The sequence below is a fragment of the Oncorhynchus tshawytscha genome, linkage group LG30, assembly GCF_018296145.1.
Source record: "Oncorhynchus tshawytscha isolate Ot180627B linkage group LG30, Otsh_v2.0, whole genome shotgun sequence".
Taxonomy (NCBI): domain Eukaryota; kingdom Metazoa; phylum Chordata; class Actinopteri; order Salmoniformes; family Salmonidae; genus Oncorhynchus; species Oncorhynchus tshawytscha.
Genome location: NC_056458.1, coordinates 7,267,279 through 7,293,323, shown reverse-complemented (window position 1 = coordinate 7,293,323; position 26,045 = coordinate 7,267,279). Strand labels below are relative to the sequence as shown.

General features: G+C 45.0%; 2 protein-coding genes across 17 annotated transcripts in view; both read left to right on the top strand.

Moving 5' to 3' along the window:
• Positions 1 to 264: 264 nt before the first annotated feature.
• On the top strand, positions 265 to 6,951 carry LOC112228880. 2 transcript variants are annotated; one of them, XM_024394599.2, is made up of 13 exons: positions 265 to 623; positions 877 to 962; positions 1,135 to 1,231; positions 1,326 to 1,609; positions 1,726 to 1,889; positions 1,972 to 2,112; positions 2,238 to 2,309; positions 2,466 to 2,577; positions 3,757 to 3,815; positions 3,908 to 4,058; positions 4,161 to 4,236; positions 4,358 to 4,733; positions 4,828 to 6,951. In XM_024394599.2, exons 1-13 carry the CDS (start codon positions 495 to 497, stop codon positions 6,357 to 6,359), a joined length of 3,279 nt encoding a protein of 1,092 aa, XP_024250367.2. In that variant the 5' UTR covers positions 265 to 494; the 3' UTR covers positions 6,360 to 6,951. The 2 variants fall into 2 exon arrangements, with proteins under 2 accessions (XP_024250367.2, XP_024250368.2); XM_024394600.2 differs by lacking the exon at positions 2,238 to 2,309.
• A 383-nt stretch (positions 6,952 to 7,334) lies between these two features.
• Positions 7,335 to 26,045, top strand: part of LOC112228881 (ryanodine receptor 1) — a 72,314-nt gene continuing 53,603 nt past the window's right edge. For 12 of the 15 annotated variants that reach the window (XM_042309653.1, XM_042309648.1, XM_024394604.2 and 9 more), the window contains exons 1-35: positions 7,335 to 7,520; positions 11,718 to 11,837; positions 11,929 to 12,030; positions 13,041 to 13,061; positions 14,339 to 14,413; positions 15,139 to 15,217; positions 15,301 to 15,413; positions 15,534 to 15,633; positions 15,749 to 15,845; positions 16,356 to 16,430; positions 16,534 to 16,690; positions 16,866 to 17,030; positions 17,235 to 17,356; positions 17,567 to 17,756; positions 17,867 to 18,002; positions 18,136 to 18,231; positions 18,342 to 18,460; positions 18,637 to 18,770; positions 18,869 to 19,110; positions 19,190 to 19,382; positions 19,496 to 19,712; positions 19,787 to 19,891; positions 19,989 to 20,092; positions 20,223 to 20,306; positions 20,533 to 20,692; positions 21,156 to 21,303; positions 21,643 to 21,848; positions 21,945 to 22,119; positions 22,242 to 22,450; positions 22,589 to 22,947; positions 23,280 to 23,406; positions 23,581 to 23,741; positions 23,834 to 23,996; positions 24,125 to 24,211; positions 24,407 to 24,633. In XM_042309653.1, the coding sequence (XP_042165587.1) occupies positions 7,473 to 7,520; positions 11,718 to 11,837; positions 11,929 to 12,030; positions 13,041 to 13,061; positions 14,339 to 14,413; positions 15,139 to 15,217; positions 15,301 to 15,413; positions 15,534 to 15,633; positions 15,749 to 15,845; positions 16,356 to 16,430; positions 16,534 to 16,690; positions 16,866 to 17,030; positions 17,235 to 17,356; positions 17,567 to 17,756; positions 17,867 to 18,002; positions 18,136 to 18,231; positions 18,342 to 18,460; positions 18,637 to 18,770; positions 18,869 to 19,110; positions 19,190 to 19,382; positions 19,496 to 19,712; positions 19,787 to 19,891; positions 19,989 to 20,092; positions 20,223 to 20,306; positions 20,533 to 20,692; positions 21,156 to 21,303; positions 21,643 to 21,848; positions 21,945 to 22,119; positions 22,242 to 22,450; positions 22,589 to 22,947; positions 23,280 to 23,406; positions 23,581 to 23,741; positions 23,834 to 23,996; positions 24,125 to 24,211; positions 24,407 to 24,633 (4,916 nt within the window). In that variant the 5' untranslated portion in view covers positions 7,335 to 7,472. The remainder of the gene's footprint in view (positions 7,521 to 11,717; positions 11,838 to 11,928; positions 12,031 to 13,040; positions 13,062 to 14,338; positions 14,414 to 15,138; positions 15,218 to 15,300; positions 15,414 to 15,533; positions 15,634 to 15,748; positions 15,846 to 16,355; positions 16,431 to 16,533; positions 16,691 to 16,865; positions 17,031 to 17,234; positions 17,357 to 17,566; positions 17,757 to 17,866; positions 18,003 to 18,135; positions 18,232 to 18,341; positions 18,461 to 18,636; positions 18,771 to 18,868; positions 19,111 to 19,189; positions 19,383 to 19,495; positions 19,713 to 19,786; positions 19,892 to 19,988; positions 20,093 to 20,222; positions 20,307 to 20,532; positions 20,693 to 21,155; positions 21,304 to 21,642; positions 21,849 to 21,944; positions 22,120 to 22,241; positions 22,451 to 22,588; positions 22,948 to 23,279; positions 23,407 to 23,580; positions 23,742 to 23,833; positions 23,997 to 24,124; positions 24,212 to 24,406; positions 24,634 to 26,045) is intronic. The other 3 variants (XM_042309652.1, XM_024394611.2, XM_024394607.2) reach the window with 1 other exon arrangement.

Genomic DNA, 26,045 nt, shown 5'->3' with positions numbered 1-26,045 from the left:
ACAGCAGCCAGCATGTCTGCGCATGCTCTGAGGACACGGTTAGAGATGCCGTCTGGTCCGGCAGCCTTGCAAGGGTTAACACGCTTTTAAGAAAAGGCTCTATGAATCAATGTCAATAAATGTGAAATATGTCCATTCCTGTATGGCTTGTATGTATGGGGCTCTTTTTCATTATGTATGGCGTGTATGTATGGGGCTCTTTTTCATTATGTACTGACCATTTCAAACTATATTTGTGACTTCAGAACAGACAAGCGTCTCTGTGAACCGTGCCCATCACACCTACATTACGCCTTATTTGGGCACAGGTGACCGGAAGTATCTAATTTGATGGCGGCGGGATGAAAGGCTCAAAGACGTGCAACAACGTAGGCTACATCATTTTTCTACCTAGCTCTGACGAAATGTCGGTTTTTAATAGTGATGAAGTTTTCAAAAGTCACTACTTTCAACTTATTTAATTTTTAAAGAAGACATCCTAACTGGATCTACCAATGCCAAACCCCATGGACGACCGTCTGCGCGTGGTGGCGGTGATACACGCTTTGAAAGCATCTGGAGTTCGCGTGAAAAACTGGAAGAACTTCTTGAATGGGCCATACACGAGCGACCCTGTCAGACAGGTAACCAACAAGGCCAATATGTTTTCTCAACAGTCAATCTCAATGCGTCAATAGAGCATGTTTTCCATTGTCCACAACACGATATGCTGTCACAGACTTTTGATTACTTGATTGATTACTGTCAAGGTCACGTTTCTTAAATATTCAAATGTACTTATCATAATTTGCAAACTACCAGTGTTGAGGTATTGATTTGTTGTAGAATGCCTTTTTAGCACATCACCATGATTTGTTGTTGATGGATGTCTTTCAGGAGAACCAATCTAAATTTGCTTTTGGTCGGGACCTGATATTGCTGCCACAGTGTGATTTAACTGATATGAGTGGGACAGTGCCAAAGTATGTGAACTTTAGTTGTATGGTTGCTTTAAATACAGTCATAACTGGGAGATGTGATAAAAAAATCACAAAATCTAATGTGGCCTATTCTAATTACAATGAACAACTGAAAGCCCAACGTTTTGGTTGGTCATGACTTAACTTCCATTTGAGTGATCTAACTATTCCATAGGTTCTTGGTGGATGCCTGTGAATTTTTATCCCAGCATCTTCATACTGAAGGGCTGTTTCGAAAGACCGGGTCGTTTAGCCGGATGCGAGCTCTGAGGGTGAGGCGGCACAGGAGGGATGTGCAGGAATGTTAATTTTCTTACCTCCATGGGTCTATCTTTTCTATGTTGACGCTCTACCTCCTCATGACAGACTGGCCTGGAGCAGGGGGAGCCAGTCTTTTCTCTACCACATTCAGCCACTCTGCAGCCCTGTGATGTGGCGTCTCTTGTGAAGCAGTTCTTACGGGAGTTGCCCTCGCCCCTCATCCCTATGGATCTACAGGTGCCACTGTGTCGTGCACAGGGCTTCGACGAGGAGGAGGGTCGGCAGGAGCAGGGTGAGGATGGAGCTCTTCTTCTCACAGCCCTGTTCCCCCCGTCGCATTCACGGGCCCTCCGATACTTCTGCACCTTCCTGAGACAGACGGCTCAAAGGTTTGTTTCTAGAAATTCAGGATGACTTCTTCTTTTATCTGGGCTAAGAGAGCGGGAGGTCTGTGTCTCTCTGTGCCTAAGTTTCTCCATCATCTCCTATCCCTCACATTCACTAGATGTAAAGAGAATCGTATGGAAGTGGGCAATCTGGCTCTTGTGATTGCACCTAATCTGCTACATTGTCCAGCTGGGGGCTCTAAACTGACCGCAGGTACAGAGAGACGACTGCATAGACAAGCAGCAGTGATCAAGAAACTCATAATACATGCTCATCGCATTGGTAAGTATACATTTGTATAGTAGCTGATGACGGATGTTAGGTTTAAAGTTGATACTAATTTCACTCTTCTATATGTCCCCAGGTGTTGTCCCCCCTTCTATTATGGACATGGCAACAGTAGCAGAGTCCTCCACACCCCCAGTTGATGGGGGGAGGTTTCAGGAGAGGGCAGGACTTGGTGTGTTTAGACTTTTAGTACATCAAAGGAGGCGCAGTGTTGGAGGTGAGAGTTTTGCAATGACTGGATAATGAGGTTTATACTGTGATAATAATTTCAGAATAAATACCTTGCTGGAAAATGTATGAATTCAATTCAGATTATTATAATTTTTTGCTTGATCTCTCCAGAGATATTTGTGGATGCTCTCAGTAAATTGAAGACAGGCCGCACTCACACTGACCTTTTACATCCCCCAGACAGTACGTGCATGATGTTGTGGAATTGATATGATTTTTGCTGCTTGTTAACTGGTTGCAAAGTTCAAATGCTGTTAGTAAAAAGGGATGCAGAAAGGATTGTCGTCAGTAATGGCCAATAAGTGTGTTGCCTCTGACTTTATAACCTTGACCTCACAGGTCAGCAAAATACAAAGACTGCTCACCACAACACACCTGAAACACCAATCACATCTAAACGGAAGTCGACTGAAGATCCTGTCCCTGATGTTGAGAGCTCTGCTAAAAAAAGGTACTTGCATTTAACTGACATACACACTACCGTGCAAAAGTTTGGGGTCACTTAGAAATGTCCTTGTTTTTTGAAAGAAAATCTAATTTTTGGTCCATTTTAAAATAACATCAAATTGATCAGAAATACAGTGTAAACATTTATTGTTGTAAATGACTATTGTAGCCGGAAACATTCTGTCAGCTTCATTAAATAGTACCCGCAAAACACCAGTCTCAAAGTCAACAGTGAAGAGGCAAGTCTGGGATGCTGGCCTTCTCGGCAGTTGCAAAGAAAAAGTCATATCTCAGACTGGCCAATAAAAGATTAAGATGGGCAAAAGAACAGACACTGGACAGAGGAACTCTGCCTAGAAGTCCAGCATCATGGAGTCACCTCTTCACTGTTTACGTTGAGACTGGTGTTTTGCTCTTACTATTTAATGAAGCTGGCAGTTGAGGACTTGTGAGGCGTCTGTTTCTCAAACTAGAGACTAATGTACTTGTCCTCTTGCTCAGTTGTGCACCGGGGCCTCCCACTCCTCTTTCTATTCTGGTTAAAGACAGTTTGCGCTGTTCTATGAAGGGAGTAGTACACAGCATTGTACGAGATCTTCAGTTACTTGGCAATTTCTTGCATGAAATAGCCTTCATTTCTCAGAAGAAGAATAGACTGATGAATTTCAGAACAAAGGTCTTTGTTTCTGGCCATTTTGAGCCTGTAATTGAACTCACAGATACTGATGCTCCAGATCCTCAACTAGTCTAAAGAAGGCCAGTTTTATTGCTTCTTTAATCAGAACCACAGTTTTCAGCTGTGCTAACATAATTACAAAAGGGTTTTCTAATGATCAATTAGTATTTAAAAGGATAAACTTGGATTATCAAACACAACGTGCCATTGGAACACAGGAATGATGGTTGCTAATAATGGGTCTCTGTACGCCTGTGTAGATATTACATAAAAACATCTGCCGTTTCCAGCTACAATAGTCATTTACAACATTACCTATGTCTACACTGTATTTCTAATCAATTTGATGTTATTTTAATGGACCAAAAAATGTGTTCTTTCAAAAACAAGGACATTTCTAGGTGACCCCAAACTTTTGAACGGTAGTGTATATTTTGATGAACCACGTCTCTGAGATTTTTATTTTAAATGCTTTATGGAGCTAATATTATCCTTCTCTGTATACAGACGCTCTATCCATGACCTTAGAGAAGACAACCAATCCATGAGCAAACAACCCTCCAATGGTCACGTATTTATAGACTGTACTGCAGTATAGCTTTTAGTCAGTGGCATAAGATACGGTATGACAAGTTCTATGTTTTGATTGTCCCAGCAGATTCCGAGGCGGCAGTCGGCCAAAGCCCTACCCGTAGTCACACTTCTGTCCTGAGTGGAGTGGAGGGCAGTAGGGAGCACGAGCTCTCTGTCACTCTCACTGCCCCAGAGAAGAGGAGGAATCACAAGAAAGATTATAAAACATCAAACAAGTTAATCTAAAGCATCATAAGCACTGATTCTAGTTCTTCTATTTAACCCTTGTTTGTCTATCGCCTTGTTTTTGTGTCTGACTGTGTCTGTGTTTCCTGAAGGCATCCGGTGCAGGAGGCCAAGGCTCATCGAAGGACATCTCTTAGATTTTTCAACATGACAGTCTGGAGCAGCCCTGTAAGTCTGGCGCTGTCCAATATTCTGTCCTAACACAGGGTCTTCATGTTGCTCATGCTTGTCTTTTGACGCTGAGCTCTATTGTTGGACTTATCTACTTACGCTACGACTTTATTCTCAGGACCCTTCCCCCACATCCATTGGGAATGACACTGAGAATTGGATCATGGGCAGTATAATGGTCACTGATGGTGTGACTGAAGCATCCAGCTCTGAGGTTGGACCATCCAGGATTCCTGTCATAATGACTGATGGTATGACTGGACCATCCAGGATTCCTGTCATAATGACTGATGGTGTGACTGAAGCATCCAGCTCTGAGGTTGGACCATCCAGGATTCCTGTCATAATGACTGATGGTATGACTGGACCATCCAGGATTCCTGTCATAATGACTGATGGTGTGACTGGACCATCCAGGATTCCTGTCATAATGACTGATGGTGTGAATGGACCATCCAGGATTCCTGTCATAATGACTGATGGCCCAGGACAAGGTTTATATTTTTTTATATATATTTTTTCAGTTACATCCATGTATCTACATGTTTGTCACTTAAATACTCAATGTGACATTTTATCTGTATTCAGTTCTAGTGGGGAGTGAAGTGGAGGATGACCCTGATATGCCAAATTACAGCTTTGCTGAAAATCCCGATCACTTCTTGGATCTCGCGACATTGGACTCCCCTTCCAGGACACAAGCTGGGGAATCATGTGAATGCTCTGGTGTCAAGTTGGAACACGAGACGATAGAGGAAACCGTTAGACAGTATGAAACAAACCATGTATTGAGGGATCCAGAGCAGGTTGGGATAAAAGAGGACCCTGAAGACGTGGGTCTAAGCAAGAAGCAGTCAGAAGTGGATATATCTGTCAGTCAGAAGCCCCGTCACCCTCGTCGCTCCATCAGTATGCCAGAGGTGACATTGGACCAACTGAGGATTCAAGATAAAATTGACAAGAAAGAGAAAACAGATTGGATGATCGAGAAAGAAGATGGAGTCTCTGGGGACACACTTCAACTGCCGGTGAAGAAAGAGAAGATGACAGAGTCCGGACTGGGTTTTAAGAGGACACACATGTCTGTAGCAGAGCGCATCAGGCGGTTTAACGCTCTGACAACGCTGCTCCGTAACCCCAGGGTTCCTCCAAGGCCCCCTGAACCTCAGCTCAATGATGTCCTGCATGAGAGTCAGCGGGAGGGGGGTCAGCGGAGCGTTGTACGTCTGCGCCGGCAGGGAGCACGGCGGTTTGGACGCTCCATCAGCCATGATGGTGTTCCCGGACCTTGGCCAGGACAAGCCTCTAAAAATCATCAAGAGGTGCCAGTGGTTGTTCAAAGCCTCAGTGAGCCAGTCCTATGTCCACCTCCAGAGCCAACTACTAGTGTTTATCAATTTGCCCAAGAGGGACAGTTTGAAATCCAACATACTCCTCAACTACAACAGGAACACCTCATGCAGACCATCCAGGATTTGTGCGCTCCTCCGTCACCCAATCCAAAGCAGAACAAGGAATCCTGCCAAGTGACGTTTAAAGAATCACAATTGAATCTCAAAGAAAGACAATTGGAACCGGTGGAGGAACAACCAAAGGAGTCAGAGCTACATGATCTGCTGGAGATGCACTTGAATACATGCAATCCAAAGGAGGAGCAAGACAAACACCTCATAGTTCCAATGCAGGTGAATAGACAGTTTCTGACCGACACCGTCTTAGATGTTCCACCTCAGACCATGGCCCCCCTACAGCAGGAGTCCAAAAGTACAGAAGTCAAATTCCCTCTCCCTTTTCCCTCCAAGCCCTCCTCTCTCTCTCAAACAGAAACATGCTCTCCCATTCCCAGTGGACCCTCTCCCACACCAATAGACAGAACATCAACTGACCTCTACACTGCACACTTGGTGACTAACTGCTCCCCTTTCTCTGTCACGACCTTTGGCTTTATAGAGATAGACATGGGGGTCAGTGAGAGTGATGGGGGTTCTCTCCCCGTTGAACTCTCTCCATCACCAGCCTTGCAGTTCAAGCTCCCGGCCACCAAGAGACGCTACAGAGACTCGCCCTGCTGGCCCGTCCATGAGATTAGCATGGCCACAGGGGACCCATTGCAGATCTGAGGGGTACAGGACAGACTAAATGGTACTCCGTAACTAGCGCATTGGTCTTGAGTGGTAGGGTTTACAAATGGGGAAAATAAGATCACTCGCACAAAGAATGCCATGTGTTTTTTAAAGTTTTTTTTTTAAATGTAATTTTCTGTTATGCCAATATAGGTTATCCTAGAAAAGTATTTTAAAGCGGCAGTCAACAGTAGAACAATAACAAAGTGGCCTCCCTGTTTCGGTAAAGATCTGAGGGATGGGGCTGGAGAAATGTAACCACTCTCAAATGTATCGACAAAGCTATGGATGCAAGGCCTGCCTGTCCATAATATAACAATTATAGTTTTAACCATGTATTGAGACCTATATCGTGTTTGTTTACATTGTTTTCAAACATTGGAGTAAAATAAGCTTATTTTGGGTTCTGATGGTGTACAAATGTTACTAAGCTGTCAATCAATGGGTAAATATCATTATTATATTATGTAGCAACTGCTGATTGCAGATTTTATTATTGTCAAGTTGCGTTTTACATATCTGACTATATATAATTTGTGTAAGTGTATGTATTTCAGTTTGAATAAAATAATTTATTTTGATTTATTAATTGATATCAGATTAGTCTATCCCTCTTTAGTAAAATTAGAGGTGTTTTCCTGATTTGTTTAGAGGTTGACTTCATTTTTCTGACCTAGTAGGTAGCAAGGTTTAAAAATCTGTGTATTCACAAACTTGTTGCAGACCTCACCTTTGGGACTAATGCAACGAAACTAACGTTTTAGGCTATGGCTTGGTCACTGACACATATTGTAGATATTTAAAATCGGACACACGTTTACCAGTACATTTGTTAATATGGTACAACAATTCTATAGGACTTCGTAAAGGTGGCACCATGTTTTACAGTTCGCTCCACCCACTTTTCCCTTGTCATGTTGCACCGAGCAAGGAGTTAGTAAACTGTCACTCTGTCTCATAACACAGCCATTGCCACTGAACCCACATTGTCCTTCAGTACGCCCACACGCAGACAGACGCTGGGAGTGAGAGAAAAGAGGTGGGAGAGAGACAGCGAGGCTTGCTGAGGAACAACCAGGGAGAATAGAGTGATAAGTAATACATTAGAGGATGGCGGAAGGAGGAGATGGAGAGGAGGAGATTCAGTTCTTACGTACGGTGAGTGATGCTGGACTCCTTTGGCTCTGTTCGTTTCGATTGTAACTGAACAAGGCTGTGAGAGAGAACATACTGCAGTATAACTACGATAAGTTGCCTTATCTTGCCGTAGGCCTAATGTGTGACTTTGGTGTAACTTCCAGTCCAATGTATTAACTTCCATACGTTTTGATAGTGGCTTCCCTTTGACTTTGGAAAGACCAGATTGACATGGACAGATGCTGGGCTTGTCTGCATTGTTATCTATTTTTATACCAGAGCAGCTTGAAATGTTACTGTTTGGGAGTTGGGCAGTTTGCTGGGTGCCAAGTAACAGCTGACGCTGGCAAATAGAAACGCATGAAAACGAGGGGTAGTAATACAAAAATAAATAACGAAGAATGACGAACATAAGATGTAATGGGATGCGGAATCAGATTGACTATCATATTGGTTTTTACTTTTAGGTGCATTAATATGGGTTTTCAGACATACCAGGTCATGAGGTGGCAGCATGATGGAAAGGAGTGGTAGGTTACTTTGGTGCATCGGCGCATTTGGTCCAGTCAAGAGAAGGCATGTCTTCACAGCAATTTAGTGACAGACTACATACAGCACATTTTGAGACCAGCATGAGAAAGATGCTGATTTCCACACTGTTCATCTTCTGAATGGCGAAGAGGTATTGTGTTAGACACCTTTTCCTAATGGTGTGTTGTGACCTGTTCGTAGAATGAGTTCCGTCTTCAGCTGTACAGTAATTACAGACTGGCCTGCTTGTGGAGGGTTAGACCATTCATACCACTGAGCCAGTGTGGAGAGACACTCTCGCACTGCGTCTCACTGAACCTCTGGGGACATGGTGGAGCAGAGACAAGAAAACTGATGGGGTAAAGGTTTTCTCACAGGGACCGAAGGCCTCGGATGAATCAAGCATGTCGCATTTCATATCTGTTATATTAAGACACACCGAGAAGCGAGTTAGTGGAAACAAGTATAACGCTAAGCCCTGATATTTTTGGGAGGCATTGGCATACTGTATTAGATACTGTACACATTACTTTCAACGTGAATATATCTCTCTCTCAAAGACTACCTGTAAGCTACATAGGATGTACAATCACAACAAGGCATTGACAAAGCGCATGGCATGCAACAGGACTTTTCTGAAAAAGGCTCTCCTGTTTCGATTGAGGCAGAGCTCTTTTCCTCATTAGGGACTCTCATGCTGACGTGAGGCTGAATCACATTTCAAAGGCACGGTTTTTATATAACATGTATTGCTGTGTCAAACCTGACTGATGCCAGGCAGAGATGTCGAGGTATTATTCACCACCAGAGCAGAACACTTTCTTTTTATAGTGCCTGCTGCATATAAAGAGCTTTGTCCTACATTGCCTCTCTGCTTTGTTAAAGGCCCAGAGCAGCTGTTTTTATGTCAATATCAAATATTTTTATGGGGTAACAATTAAGTACCTTACTGTTCTTTTTTTTGCCCATTTTATTTGAAAACAAAAATAGCTTCTTGTTAAAGAGCAAATTCTCAAGCAATACTTTTGCTAAGGCTGTCTGGGAGTGGTCTTAAGTGGGGAAGGGAAAATGGAAAACTATCTGTTATTGGTAGAGAAGTTTAGAACTATTTTTCTTATTGGGGTGGCAGGTAGCCTAGTGGTTAAGAGTGTTGGGCCTGTAGCCGAAAGGTTGCTGGTTTGAATCCCCAAGCCGACTAGGTGAAAAATCTACCCTTGAGCAAGGTTCTTAACCTTAATTGCTACTGCAAGTTGCTCTGGATAAGAGCGTTTGCTAAATGACTAAAATGTAAATGTTATTGGTTTATTCATTCAATCACCAGTCAGTCCAAAACTTCATCCCACTACAACAGGCTGAAATGTCATGCAGTCTTTTCAAACAGCTCTTATACTAAAATGGCATTATTAGCAATTTCACAGTAGTATTCCAACCTCATAGTGTGAAAATATACACTGAGTATACAAAACATTAAGAACACCTGCTCTTTCCATGATATACTGACCTATGGTCCCTTAATGATGTCACTTGTTAAATCCACTTGAGCCAGTGTAGATGAAGTGGAGGAGACAGGTTAACGAAGGATTTATAAGCCTTGAGGCAATTGAGACATGGATTGTGTGTGTGTGTGCCATTCAGAAGCTGAATGGACTAGAAAAAAAATGTATGTGCTTTTGAACGGGGTATGGTAGTAGATGCCAGGCGCACCGGTTAGTGTCAATAACTGGGGGCATTTCAAGTTCTACAGGGATGCTGGCCGATGGTGACACCAATGCTTCCCACAGTGGTGTCAAATTGGCTGGATGTCCTTTGGGTGTTGGATCATTCTTGATACACACGGTAAACTGTTGAACATGAAAAACCCAGCAGAGTTGCAGTTCTTGACACAAACCGGTGAAGCCTGGCACCTTCTACCATACCCTGTTCAAAGGCACTTAAATCTTTTGTCTTACCCGTTCACCCTCTGAATGGCACACACACAATCCATGTCTCAATTGTGTCGAGGCTTAAAAATCCTTCTTTAAGCTGTCTCCTCCCCTTCATCTAGACTGATTGAAGTGGATTTAACACGTGACATCAACAAGGGATCATAGCTTTAACCTGGATTCACCTGGCCAAGTCTGGCATGAAAGAGCAGGTGTTCATAATGTTTTGTACACTCAGTGTCTCTATAAACAAATCACGTTTTTGACTGCACTGGGCCTTTAAGTCTGTTTCGTGCTTCTCTCAGGATCGTTACTTGAGTCGGTTAGATTCTTATTGGTGTTTAATTAGAGAACCGCAGACATGTACTTTATTGTGAAAGTACAGTACTTACTATGAACATAAAGTAGTGTAAAGACATCTACTGTATTCATGTACACGTTTGTGTGTGAGCGTACCGTGGCTATCGTTATAGCAGTGTGTGGAAGATGACGCTCTCGCCAAGAAGGGAACCATTTTCTTGAGTTGGTCAGCTGAATGTGGAGGTGTGAGAGAGGCTGGCCGTCACTTGCTTTGATGCTGTTCATCTTGAACTCTGCTGAGTTCTATATTTACGGAGTCTTGGGATTAGCAGGTTTATAGCCAGGGCCATCGGAACACCTGTTTAGTTCTGGCCCTATGAGAACTGCACTCGCTCTACACATTGAGTATGATGAAGTGCTTTCGATTATATTATCTTTTGCCAGGTCAGAGTGATGGCGTCGTATATATATGTCATGTATTCTGATAGTTTTGGTATGATTGACAGTGGTAGTACTAGTACAAATGAACTGAAGTACACTGAGATCTACAGCACTGTAGGCTTTGTAAAAGGTTTCTTGTTACATCGACTTATCGGTGTCCACTGTTCTTCTGTCATAACTAAGGAGTATGGCTTTTGCCCACTTTTGGCTGGTCTCTATGGTTGACTTTGGCCAGGTTTAGTGTGACTTGAGCTGTCAGACTAAGAATGATAGTTTGACACCGGGTCTGTCTGTCTCACTGCTCTCTGTGTGAGTGCATTACAAATTATTATGCCAGGCTGACTGGGTCTCAAATATCCACTGCTCCACCGAGGGGAATGTGTGAGCAGCAGGTGCAGGGTTCTGAAATAGAGGGCCGGGAGGAGCGTGTGCTTACCCACAGTCCGACTACCAAGGAGATTAGTGTTAGGACAGGGGCAGGGCCCGGCACAGAAGAATGACAAAGAAAATGTGGATGTGAAGGTTAGGAATGTGAGATCCAAGACCAGAGCGGGTCTGTTGACCACTCTTTTGTTTGTTTGCTTTTTGACCTACCATGTTTCGGATCCCCGTTACGGCGGCTTTATCACTCTGCTGGCTCTTATCTACTCTCGTTATTGTTACCATATGTTGGTCAGGGTTGCAGCCTTGTTCTTATGCGACATAAAATATGCCTGTTTGGTGCACAGGAATCATATTCACGCTTTTACTATATTCTCTTCCACTACAACCATTACACATCCACACTTAAGCCCCTCTAAATGGGTTTTGGCTGTAACTCTACCCCTGGCCAGTATTCATGTCATATGGGCCTATCAAGGTTATGAATGGCAAGTTAAATATAAAGTACTACTTTTGAAATGTTACCCAAGTGATGAAACATCTTAATGTAAAACAATTAAATAATAATTATGATATAAACTAGCTCAGCTGATTAACGTAATCTGTTTTGGCCTTTGACCTTTTTTCTCTCTCCTGTATGTAGGATGACCAGGTTGTGCTACAATGCACTGCCTCCATTCTGAAAGAACAGATCAAACTCTGTCTTTCATGTGAGGGCTTTGGGAACCGCCTCTGCTTCCTGGAGACCACCTCCAATGCTCAGGTAGAGAGAACCACGTTCCCCACTCTGATTGCGTCTGTACTCCAGCCGTTGCCGTTCCCTGGGTTTTGCTGACGGATGTGTTGTGTTGTAGAATGTGCCACCTGATTTGGCGATCTGCTGCTTCATCCTGGAGCAGTCCCTGTCGGTACGAGCCTTACAGGAGATGCTGTCCAACACCATGGAGCTCAACGAGGTAAGAGACCAGTAGAGGGGCTGATGGTTCTGTTGTGTTGGGATTAAAGGAGCTTCTTTTACATCTGATGTTAAACAATTCTACAGTGTACACTGAGTGTACGAAACATTAGGGACACCTGCTCTTTCCATGGCATAGACTGACCAGGTGAGTCCAGGTGAAAGCTACGACTCCTTATTGATGTCACTTATTAAATCCACTACAATCAGTGTAGATGAAGGGGAGGAGACAGGTTAAATACGGATTTTAAGCCTTGAGACAATTGAGACATGGATTGTGTCTGTGTGCCATTCAGAGGGTGCGTGGGCAAGACAAAAGATTTAGGTGTCTTTGAACGGGGTATGGTAGTAGGTGCCAGGCTTCACCGGTTTGAGTCAAGAACTGCAGAGCTGCTGGGCTTTTCACGCTCAACAGTTTCCCGTGTGTATCAAGAATGGTCCAACACCCAAAGGACATCCAGGCAACTTGGCACAACTGTGGGACGCATTTGAGTCAACATGGGCCAGCATCCCTGTGGAGCGCTTTTGACACCTTGTAGTCCGTGCCCCGATGAATTGAGGAAGTTCTGAGGGCAAAAGGGGATGCAACTGAATATTAGGAAGGTGTTCCTAATGTTTTGATCACTCAGTGTACAGTACGTGGAAATAGTTTTTCTTTGGCTGGAAAATAGAGGTGGTCTTTGTGTAGTGTCTGGTGAGCTTAGTTCTTTCTGAATCGAACTAATAAAAACAAATGTCATGTTTTTCCCATAATATGGGAATCAGTACTTTTGGTTAAACATTTCAGAAAATACTGTTATGCCTTATATGGTAGTGAGAACATCCTCTCTTATGTCATCGACACATAGTTGTAAAAGTAGCATAGTCGTGAATAGTTATGTGCTAATGACACATCACTGATGCATTTGAAATATGAATATTATGTCAAGGCCTCTTGTATTTTTAGCAACTTAACTTCGTTTTGTCTCTTTTCTGACCCCACACCCCTCACCTCCCACCTGCCAACCATAGGCAGTCGATTTGGACAAATGGGTATGTCTGCTCATGTTTCCCTTCCTGTCACGTTTCCCCAAAGTTTTCCCCTCCTCTCCACCGCCTTGTCTACCGTGAGAGTGCTCTCATTTCTCACCCAATGTCCCTGTCTCAAACAGAGATGCGCCACTTTCGTCTGCCCTCACTCATACTACCTAACTCCACACTTTGCTCAGTGTTGTCATAGCTGAAATACCGAGCAGCGTTTCAGATGACACTCGAGGAACGATTCCTGTCAGCAACACAGGAGCAACTAAGAAGCTCTCTGCCGTCGAGGGTTTCTGGCTGCCGTATAATCTCTACACTACGTACCAACAGCAGAAACGTGGACCACAGACCAGAGTGTTGGATGGTGTCATTTGAAACAAGGCTCTTTACTGCCCTGTGACCTTGTCCCTCTGAATGTCTCCTATACAACCTTCATCATACTCCCATCTTCACTCCTCACAGCCACATAAGTCCCGTTCATTGAATGTGGAACCAGACCAGCCCTTTACGTTTTCTTAATCCTTGCTATTCCGTCATCCCGTGAGTTACTGTGGTATGACCAAACCATCACGGCAATTCATCTTAATCTTCAGAAATTCTGGAATGTAGGGCAAAGTGTAACCTTGAATATCAAACTGCACGTACGTATGTATACACACACACACACACACACACACACACACACACACACACACACACACACACACACACACACACACACACACACACACACACAGGTTCACTAAATCTGACCTAGAGGTCAGTCTTGCGCTGTGTTCTGACTCTCCACTTACTCATGGAATAATCAAGATGATAACAACATTGACGGTGGAAATGATAACCACTAATTATAACAAATGTTGAAGAAACAATATTGTTTGATTGTCTGAATGTCACTTTTTCTGCCTTCCAGTTAAATGTGACATGTGACTTTCTGTGGTATTGTTTCTTGCTTCCAGTATTGTTAATCATTTGACTTTTGTTAATCAATTTCCCTTTCCACTCACCCCTGGTTTGTATTGACACAATGTGGACATGTTTGCTGTTGTGTTGGTTCTCTGTGGTGGGCTCTCTGACTCCTCTCAGCCAGATACGTTCAGTACACAGGTTCTCTGTTGCCTGCCACGTTGTTCTCAGTTTGGTACGAGGAGGATGACTCGCTCAACTCCTGTCTCCCTCCTCAGTCTTTAACAGTCCTGTGTGCCTGACCTTAGCAGGCTGAATGTTGAATCATACACGACTCTCTTCGGTTGAATTTTTAACTTCTCGCTCTCCTGTGTTCTGCCCAGTCATCTCAAGGAGGGGGCCACCGTACCCTGCTGTATGGCCATGCCATCCTACTGAAGCACACTCACTCCAGCATGGTAAACAGACTCCTCTGTCTCACTGCGTAGTTTCACATGTTTCTCATTTCACCAACCCACTGTCATTTTCACATGTTTCTCATTTCACCAACCCACTGTCATTTTCACATGTTTCTCATTTCACCAACCCACTATCATCCACTTCTTTCTACTTCTAACTCATCCAGACTATCACCCACACCAATCTCCCACACTACCACACACACCAACACTATCACCCACACCATCACCCATACCAGCACTACCACCCACACCAACACTACCACCCACACTATCACCAACACCCACACTATCACCCACACTATCACCCATAACAGCACTACCACCCACGCCCACACTACCACCCACACTGCCACCCACACTACCACCCACACTATCACCCACACCCACACTATCACCCACACTATCACCCATACCAGCACTACCACCCACGCCCACACTACCACCCACACCCACACTATATCCCCCGCTACCACCCACACTATCATCCACACCCACACTATCTCCCACATTACCACCCACACTACCACCCACACCCACACTTTCTCCCTCTATCTCCCTCGTCATAACCACATAAGTCCCATTCATTGAATGTGTACTATACCAGCCATTTACATTTTTAGTGTGGGTGGTAGTGTGGGAGACAGTTTTGCAGTTACATGGGTTTGCTTTTCAATTAGCGCTTCATTATTCGTTGTGTAATTTTTACTCTCTGTGTACTGCAGTACCTCAGCTGTTTGACTACCTCAAGGTCACTCACAGACAAACTGGCCTTTGATGTGGGCTTACAGGAAGATTCCACCGGTATGGCCTTTACCATAGAGAACAGTGCTCATATTAATTTTCTGCACAGTGTTCAGTTGAGTGACGCAAGTGTTCCTCCACAGGGGAGGCGTGCTGGTGGACTATTCACCCTGCGTCCAAGCAGAGGTCAGAGGGAGAAAAGGTCAGGGTGGGAGATGACCTCATCCTGGTCAGCGTGTCCTCTGAGAGATACCTGGTGAGCCACTTTGGTGACACACTGCCAAGTGGACTTTCAACCCCACCAGGTTATGGATGGAGCTGACGTTCTCTCTCTCTCTCTCTCTCTCTCTCTCTCTCTCTCTCTCTCTCGCTTCAGCATCTCTCCTACGCCAGTGGTGACCTCATGGTGGACGCCTCCTTCATGCAGACGCTGTGGACCATGAGCCCTGTGATGTCTGGCTGTGAGCTTGCTGAAGGTGTGTCTATGTTTTTATTGTTTTTCTATTTCCTAGTCGTTAGCTGATCATCTAGAAACACTACACTTGACTGCCGTGTCTTTCTCTCATTGCCAGTGTAACATCAACCCCTCAGGCTTTCTGACTGGAGGCTATGTTCTGAGACTGTTCCATGGTCACATGGATGAGTGCTTGGCTATCCCCGCTGCCGAACAAGGAGACGACCAGCGCAGGTGAACACTGTTGAACTATTCCACATTTACATTTGACATTATATATATATATATATATGGGGAGGGGGCGGGGTGCTGTGAGATAATTTAGATACTGTTTGAAGAGGTAGGGTTTCAGATGTTTCGGGAAGATGGGCAGGTACTCTGCTGTCCTAGCTTCAGGGGGACGCTGGTTCCACCATTGGGGTATCAGGACAGAGACGAGTTTTGACTGGGCTGAGCGGGAGCTGCCCTCCCGTAGGGGTGGAAAGGTCAAGAGACCTGAGGTGGCAGAACGGAGTACTCAGGTTAGGTTGTAGGGTTTGAGCATAGCCTGAGAATGTAAGGAGGGGCAGTTCCTCTTGCTGTTCCATAGGTAAGCACCCTGGTCTTGTAGTGGAAGCCAGTGAAGTGTGCGGAGGAGCGGTGTGACATGGGAAAACCTAGGAAGGTTAATCAGATGTTAATCAGATATTTCATCTGACACTGCATAAACACCACCTGTCACTAACAGCCCATCTCTGTTTTCAGAATTGCTCATTATGAAGGGGGTGCTGTCTGTAGCCATGCCCGGTCACTATGGAGACTAGAACCCCTCCGGATTGGGTGAGTGGATGCCCTTCTGTTCATCAGCTTTATGTAACAAACTACCATTACAATTGTCTTACATGAGTTCTCTCTTTGGGGTTGTACTTATGGCTCTGTGTAGATGGAGTGGAGGTCACATGAAATGGGGCCAGTCGTTCCGAGTGCGTCATATAACCACAGGCCGCTACCTCTGCCTGGATGAAGAGAAAGGACTGCTGGTGGTGGACCCTGAAAAAGCCAACGCCAAGATGTCAGCCTTCTGCTTCAGAATCTCCAAGGTCAGGGTCGTCCCGAACGGTGCTCTGTTCATATAAAGAGCAGTGTGAAAAAAACGCACGTGGTCCTTTTCATAGAATGGAACAAAAGCTTCTGGCAGCGTTCATATCATCCCTCCGTACCTAGCGCTGTTGATAGTCATTCTTTCTCCTTGTTGTTCCGTGTTCCAACCTGCAGGAAAAGATCGAGGTGGCTCAGAAACGAGATGTGGAGGGCATGGGCACACCAGAGATCAAGTATGGGGAGTCCATGTGTTTTGTACAGCACGTGTCCTCTGGCCTCTGGCTTACATACGCCTCTGTCGATGCCAAGTCCGCTCGCCTGGGACCTCTTAAGAGGAAGGTATGGAGAAATCGTGTGGCAAGATGCCTAAAAACACCTGAGCTAAAGGACAGGAAGAACAACAGCAAAGGAAATGCTAAGAGATAATGAAGACCCCGTAATATAGGGATTTACTGTGAATGCATTTTGTTCAGGCTTTTCAAATGCTCCGCTTTCCCCTGGAGTGCAACCGGTGTTTATCCCTGTTGTCAATGTCTCTCTCAGGCCATCCTTCATAAGGAGGGCCACATGGACGATGCCCTGACCGTGGCCCGCTCCCAGACAGAGGAGTTCCAGGCTGCTCGTATGATCTACAACACAGCAGGCCTCTTCACTCAGTTCATTAAGTATGGCCCCTCTCCAGTCCCAATGTCTTCCCTATGGCTCTCTGAGAAAATACTTATCTAGGAATCTCTTGAGTTTTTCTACACATTATGGACATATGCATAGACCCCTTTGACTTACTGTTATCCTTCAGGAGGGGCGGAGCGCCTTGGTTTAGTATTTGACCTCATGCTCAGTACAGTGACGTTTTCCCCTGTTCCCTGTGTCTCCAGAGCGCTGGACTCTCTGAGTGGGAAGAACAAGTCTTCTTCAGGCCCCCCGTCTCTACCCATGGACTCAGTGGCCCTCTCCCTGCAGGACCTCATCTTCTACTTCCGGCCCCCTGAGGAGGAGCTGGAGCACGAGGAGAAGCAGACCAAACTACGCTCCCTCAAGAACAGACAGAACCTCTTCCAAGAGGAGGTCAGTGCTCACGCACAACAGATGAGGATGATGCACTGTATGTTGAAAATATTCTTCCCGCACGGCTCCTCCCTTTGGTGTTCCTATGTTATTTGTGTCATTCCGCACAGGGCATGATCACCCTGGTGCTGGACTGTATTGACCGACTCAATGTCTACAACACGGCGGCCCACTTCTCCGAGTTTGCAGGGGAGGAAGCTGCCGAGTCTTGGAAGGAAATCGTTAATCTCCTGTACGAGCTGCTGGGTATGTGACCTTCTATTCATCCCGTTGTTTCAGGTCCCATCATGTTTCTACATGGCTGTGGTTACTATGGCAACATGCCCTTTCAATCTGAACATGACATAGCTCTGATCTCTGTCATTCTCTTCCTGTGAAGCCTCTCTCATCAGAGGTAACCGGGCCAACTGTGCTTTGTTCTGTGATAACCTGGATTGGCTGGTCAGCAAACTGGACCGTTTAGAGGCCTCCTCAGGTTAAGTCCCACTACAACACACTCCATCACCTTTCAGCACTGAATCACATTGACTTGAATGTGTTACGGGAGTGCCCTCTGTGTTTCATTGCGTGTTATGCTCACCACAGGCATCCTGGAGGTGCTGTACTGCGTTCTGATTGAGAGTCCAGAGGTCCTGAACATCATCCAGGAGAACCACATTAAATCTATCATTTCTCTACTGGATAAGCATGGACGCAATCACAAGGTCAGTGAATACGTGTACAGGTCATTGAAGTTTATTATTATTATATTATATTTATTATTTCTATTATTAAGTTGTATTATTTAGGCCTGTGCTTATCTAGAGAAGTGTTCATATGTTGTTGACAGTCCATCTCCTTATGATTTGAGAGCTGATTTTAGAATTTTCTCTCTCCCTAGGTGTTGGATGTGCTCTGCTCTTTGTGTGTGTGTAACGGTGTGGCTGTAAGGTCCAATCAGAATCTCATCACAGAGAATCTGCTTCCAGGTCGCGACCTCCTCCTGCAGTCCAACATCATCAATTATGTCACCAGGTATACAGACATCTGGCCATACTAAATATCATTTGTGAAAATACAACCACGGCAATTCGCTTTTTTCTTTCAAACCATTAACTGTTTTTTCATCTCAGTGTGAGACCCAACATCTTCCTCGGAACCTGTGAGGGATCCACACAGTATAAGAAGTGGTATTTTGAGGTGATGGTGGATTATGTGGAGCCTTTCCTGACCGCCCAGGCCTTCCACCTGCGTGTGGGCTGGGCTCTGACCGAGGGCTACAGCCCTTACCCTGGGGGTGGTGAGGGCTGGGGCGGCAACGGGGTTGGCGACGACCTCTACTCCTACGCCTTTGATGGACTCCACCTGTGGTCAGGTACGGCATGCAGGGCCTCGCTTTAGAATGCAGAACTCTATTACTGGTTGACGTCTTATAGATCCGTGTGTCTCCACAGGACGAGTCCTCCGGCATGTCGCCTCCCCCAACATGCACATCCTAGCGGCAGACGATGTGGTCAGCTGCTGCCTGGATCTGAACGTGCCCAGTATCTCGTTCCGTATCAACGGGCACCCGGTGCAGGGCATGTTTGAGAACTTCAACCTGGACGGCCTCTTCTTCCCTGTCGTCAGCTTCTCTGCAGGCGTCAGGTGAGAACCGACGATAGGGCTTACAGAGCCGCTGTCATTTTACAATGAGTCTTAAGAAAATGAGTGATGTCAAATGAGTGATCACTGTTCATGTTCTCCTCGCAAATGCTAAGGGTTCGTTTTCTCCTGGGAGGGCGGCATGGGGACTTCAAATTCCTCCCACCGCCAGGCTATGCCCCGTGCTATGAGGCTGTGCTGCCCAAGGACCGACTGCGTATTGAGCCCATCAAGGAGTATAAGCATGATTTCAATGGTGTCCGCAATCTGTTGGGGCCTACACAGTCCCTCTCGCACACCGCCTTCACCCCCTGCCCTGTGGACACAGTACAGGTACAACCCTCGAATGATCTGTGCACATCTCGTTCTCCTAGCTCTTGCCTCCATTCACCGCATTGTCCTTTCAGATTGTGCTTCCGCCTCACTTGGAGCGCATTCGGGAGAAGCTGGCGGAAAACAGCCATGAGCTGTGGGCCGCCACTCGCATTGAACAAGGATGGACCTACGGGTCGGTGAGTGCTTCCCATACTGCCTCAGTCAGATCACATGACTTAAGGATATCTACTTAATCCAATCTGGCAAACATCTTGATTCTTTCCACTCCTCCAGTTCCGAGATGACAACAAGAAACTGCACCCCTGCCTGGTGGATTTCCAGAGCCTGCCAGAGCCAGAGAAGAATTACAACCTTGCAATGTCTGGAGAAACACTCAAGTGAGTCAAGGTCATGGACACGCACTCTCAAGGTCATGGACACGCCCTCTCAAGGTCTTGGACACACCCTCTCAGCCTAGTATGTCTGCATGTGCTGGGTGTTCACCACCTCTCCTTCTGCTCCTCAAAGGACTCTGCTGGCGCTGGGCTGTCATGTGGGAATGGGGGATGAGAAAGCAGAGGAGAACCTGAAGAACATCAAGATGCCCAAAACGTGAGCAATACCTCAAGATTGTGATCGGACTTATTTAGGCATGACGTCATTATTCTCTGATATTCACTTATGTGGTTGAAAAGTGAATGATCTGTTTGACATTATCTGAGATGGGCATTGTGAAATGTTGGATTGTCATTTAAGTTGAGGCCTGTTCACTTTAGTGAATAGCAATAATGATATCTGACTTACTAGTGTAATCATGACATCCCGTTTGTTCCATTAGGTATATGATGAGTAGTGGATATAAGCCTGCCCCTCTGGACCTCAACCATGTCAAGCTGACACCCAACCAGACCAACCTAGTGGAGAGACTGGCAGAGAATGGGCACAACGTGTGGGCTCGTGACAGGGTTCACCAGGGATGGACCTACAGCATTGTACAGGTAGCTTCTCCTCCCTCTGCCTGTCCTTGGTTCTCGCAGGAGACTCGCACACAGCAAGTAAGGCCAAACCTGTGGTAATACTGTAGCTCAAGTCCTTTTCAAACAAGGACTATTGAATATCAGTAGTGTTTTTGTGGGGTGGGTTTTAATGCGCACGTAGGCGTGCAGGTGGGCACACAACAAGCTCACCTAAGTGACGCAGCTATAATACTTTATAAAAGTTGAACTCTGGGTGAAGCATTATTCATACCTGACTCATGAGTCGTTGAAGTCGGGATGTTTTCGGAGCCAACATTTATGCAACTGTTCAAGACAAATAGAATAAAAATCAGTTTTTTTTCTGGAGCTAGTGCAGTATCACTCTTTCTAAGATGTATCAAGATGTAAGTCCATGACTTACAGAATAAATCTATGACTCCCACAATCGTTTGAGTTGATTTCAAGTCTTTATTTCCATGTTCAGGACATTATGAGCAAGCGCAACCCGCGCCTGGTGCCGTACAACCTGCTGGACGAAAAGACCAAGAAGACCAACAGAGACACTGTCTGTGCAGCTGTCCGCACTCTCATCGGCTACGGTTACAACATTGAGCCACCTGACCAGGAGAGCAGTGAGTCTGTCTGTCTGCCAAGTTGTTCATATTTCAGTACTGTACTGAACTAGCTACTAGTCCTGTTAAATACAGCTAGATATACTGTACACACACATACATATATATACTACTGGTCAAGGGTGCCAATAATTATGTACCTGACTGCTATGTATATATATATATATATATATATATATATATATATATATATATATATATATATATATATATATATATATATATATATATATATATATATATATATATATATATATATATATATATATATATATATATATATATATATATATATATATATCATCTTAATAATGACACCTGTATCTCTGTTTGTGCAAGGTGGTAATGGAGACGGTCATTCCCGTGGAAATAAGATCCGTGTGTTCCGGGCTGAGAAGTCATATGCGGTGACCCAGGGGAAGTGGTACTTTGAGTTTGAGGCTGTCACCGTGGGGGATATGAGAGTGGGTTGGGCCAGACCCAGTGTCCGCGCTGACACAGAGCTGGGGGCGGATGAGCTCGCCTATGTCTTCAATGGTTTCAAGGTATGGTCGGTGATGAAGGATATGTTCTGTGTCTGTTTTAGGGAAAAAATGTACTAATGTGTCCTACTCTTAAACTTTGACTTTTCTTTTTTGTAGGCTCAGCGCTGGCATGTGGGCAATGAGCCGTTTGGTCGTAGCTGGTTGCCAGGTGATGTGGTAGGCTGTATGATCGACCTGGTAGAACAGAACATCTTCTTCACCCTGAACGGAGAGATGCTGATCAGCGACTCTGGCTCTGAGATGGCCTTCAAGGACATAGACACAGGAGATGGTGAGTGACTGCTGTGGCAGGTAAATCCTTATAGGTTGGATCTGCTGCCCAAGAGGTGGATAGTATGATTCAGTGTAATTTACATCTATGCCATTCATTAAACTGTGTCTCTCTGTCTCCAGGCTTTATCCCTGTGTGTAGTCTGGGCCTGTCTCAGGTTGGCCGGCTCAACCTGGGCCAGAACGTCAGCAGCCTGCGCTACTTCACCATCTGTGGCCTGCAGGAGGGCTTTGAGCCTTTCGCCATCAACATGAAGAGAGATATCACCATGTGGTTCAGCAAGAGCCTGCCCCAGTTCATCCCTGTTCCTACAGAACACCCTCACATTGAGGTACAGCATATCTTGTTCAGTAACAGTGGCTCGTTATGCTTAGAAATGACTTCTGTTCCCATATTACATGATCGTAAATTGACAAATGTCAAAGTTAGGTTTCTCTTAGATTTCCACCGTCCCATATACCCTTTGTAGGTGTCCCGTGTGGATGGGACGGTGGACAGCGCTCCGTGTCTGAAACTGACCCACAAGACCTTCGGCTCTCAGAACGCCAACACAGACCTGCTGTTCCTGAGGCTCAGCATGCCCGTGGAGTTCCACGAGACCTTTAAGGTTATGGCCGGGACCACCCCCCTCACCCGAGCTCTGACCATCCCTGAGGACGAGGTTCTGGAGGTTGACCCCGACTCTGACTTTGAGGTGCTGAAGAAGTCTGCCAGCCGCACAGAGAAGGAGGAGGAGAAGAAGGAGCCCTCTGTGCCTAAGGAGATCCCTGTCAACGAAGGAGGAGAGAATGTGAAAGATGCCTCTACAGAGAAGAGCAAGAAGAAGGGGTCAGTATTGAGCAGGGGTCAGATGGGTAAAGAGAAAGACCGTAGTCTTTGGACAGGCTACAACAACTCTGTTGGAAAAAAGTAGAAAGTGGGTGCTGAAAACCAGGATTGGGGTCAATTTGAATTGAAATAAGCCAATTCAGGAAGTGATTTGAATTTAAAATGTGAAAATCAGTTAATTGAGGAATCGTTGAGCACAGATGCCCTTTTTACCCTATTAAATTGGAATTTCAGTTAAATTCAGGAAGTCAACTGCAACCATGATCGTGTTTTCTCAGTCGTCTTGTGTAGGAGGTCATACTCCACTGCCACGTTGTTTGTGTGCCCCTCAGGTTCCTGTTCAAGGCCAAGAAGGCAGCTTTCACTCCGCCCCCTGTTGTTCCCACCATGCCCCGCCTGATGGAGGAAGTTGTACCAGACGATCGAGATGACGACGACATCATCCTCAACACCACCACAGTATGACCTTTTTACGTGTGACCTCTTCAGACCCTAGTGTCTAAACCTAACTCTCTGAATGGATAATCACTTCTCTTCACCAGGACATTTTTGGAGTGATGATTATTATTTGTTGTTTGGTTTAGTTCAATCCATTTTTAAGTCATGTTTTCTGCCCACTTCCTCTGTGTGCAGTACTATTATTCAGTGCGAGTGATTGCGGGACAAGAACCCAGCGGTGTGTGGGTGGGCTGGATCACCCCGGACTACCACCAGTACGACCTGCACTTTGACCTCAGCAAAGTCAGAAATGTCACTGTCACCGTGGGAGATGACAAAGGCAACATCCATGACAGGTGAGACACACACACAAACACACATACACAAACACACAGAGATATTAAGATATTATCTTAGCGTACTGTTTTCTCTCACCTGTCTCCCTCAGTATGAAGCGCAGTAACTGCTACATGGTGTGGGGAGGGGAGTTCAGCAGCTCCCAGCAGACCCGTGTCAGTCAGGAGGACTTTGTGATTGGCTGCCTTATTGACCTGGACACTGGCCTCATGACTTTCACAGCCAACGGGAAAGAGATCAACACCTTCTACCAGGTGAGATGCTGTATTCACAGTGTAAGCATGTATTTATTTACTCGGAAGCTTATCACGGGTTAATGGACTTAATGGGAAAAGTACAAACTGCTATGTGCTTCGTCTGTGATACTGGTTGTTTGTTCCAGGTGGAGCCCAACACTAAACTGTTCCCAGCTGTCTTTGTCCTGCCCTCCAGTCAGAACATGCTGCAAGTGGAGCTGGGCAAGCTCAAGGTCAGACTCACAGAGAATCCCTCAAGTACATTTGTCACTGTCTGCTTTTACAGTGTTAACTCATTACTGTCTGCTTTAAAAATGTAATGGATGTGTTTTTTGCCCCTTTAATTCTCGCACTCAACCTATCATGTCACTTCAACGACCACCCTTCTACTCTCCAAAGTAAGGGTTTGTTCTCTCCTCTCGCCGTAGAACATCATGCCCATCTCGGCAGCCATGTTCCGCAGTGAGCGTAAGAACCCGGTCCCCCAGTGTCCTCCCAGGCTGGACGTCCAGATGCTGACCCCAGTCATCTGGAGCCGTATGCCCAACCACTTCCTGTCCCCAGAGACGGGCCGTGTGAACGAGAGGCACGGCTGGATGGTGGAGTGTAGAGAGCCTCTCACCATGATGGCCCTGCACATCCCTGAAGAGAACAGGTCAGAACACGGCCACATTTACTGACCTCTAAGCAGAGGATTATTGTATTTGATGAACTGGTTATCAAGTAATCAAGAATGGTAGCTATTGTTCATATGTTGAGAACTTACAAATACTTCAGAAAGTATTAATACCCCTTGACTTATTACACGTAAATTAAATATTTTATTCTCACCCATCTACCTACAATACCCCATAATGACAAAGTGAAAACATGTTTTTAGGAATGTTTTCAACTGTAATTAAAATGAAATACATAAATATCTAATTTGCATAAGTATTCACACCCCTGAGTCAATACATGTTAGAATCACCTTTGGCAGTGACTACAGCTGTGAGTCTTTCTGGGTAAGTCTCTAAGATCTTTCCACACCTGGGTTGTACAATATTTTCCTATTATTCTTTTCAAAATTCTTCAACCTCTGTCAAATTGGTTGTTGATCATTGATAGACAACCATTTTCAAGTCTTGCCATAGATTTTCATGTAAGATTTATGTCAAAACTCTAACTCGGCCACTCAGGAACATTCACTGCCTTCTCGGTAAGCAACTCCAGAATAGATTTAGCATTGTGCTTTAGGTTATTGTCCTGTTGAAATGTAAATTCATCTCCCAGTGTCTGGTTGAAAGCAGACTGAAGCAGGTTTTTCTCTAGGTTTTTGCGTGTGCTTAGCTCCATTCTGTTTCAATTTTATCCTGAAACACTCCCCAATCCTTTATTGGATTTGCCCCAAACATTATACATTTTTTGCAGAATTACTTTAGTGCCTTTTTGCAAATAGGATTAATGTTTTGGAATATTTGTATTATGTACAGGCTTCCTTCTTTTCACTCTGTCAATTAGGTCAGTATTGTGGAATAACTACAATGTTGTTGATCCGTTTTCTCATCTATCACAGCCATTAATAACTACAATGTTGTTGATCCGTTTTCTCATCTATCACAGCCATTAATGTAACTGTTTTAAAGTCACCATTGGCCTCAGGGCAAAAATCCCTGAGCGTTCCTCTCTGGCAACTGAGTTAGGAAGGACCCTTTGTACTGATCAGGTGTATTGATATACCATCCAAAGTGTAATTAATAACTTCACCATGCTCAAAGGTATATTCATTGTCTGTTTATTTAAAATGTTAAAAAATCATATTTTTTCATCTACCAATAGATAGATGCTATTTTTAGACCTTATAGCTAGAACATCCATATCAGAAGCTAGCCATCATTTGCTAACCAGCTAATTAGCTACTAGCTATTTAGTCATTGTTAGCCACTGCTAGCGGCCTTTACCTTTTAGCTCAGACACTAGCCACTTTTAGCCTGGATAATACCCACCAGTTTGCACAACGCGATATCATCCCTGAGCGTACCGGACTGCTTTTCTCTACTACATCACCAGATTCCTGCCGTAAGCTCT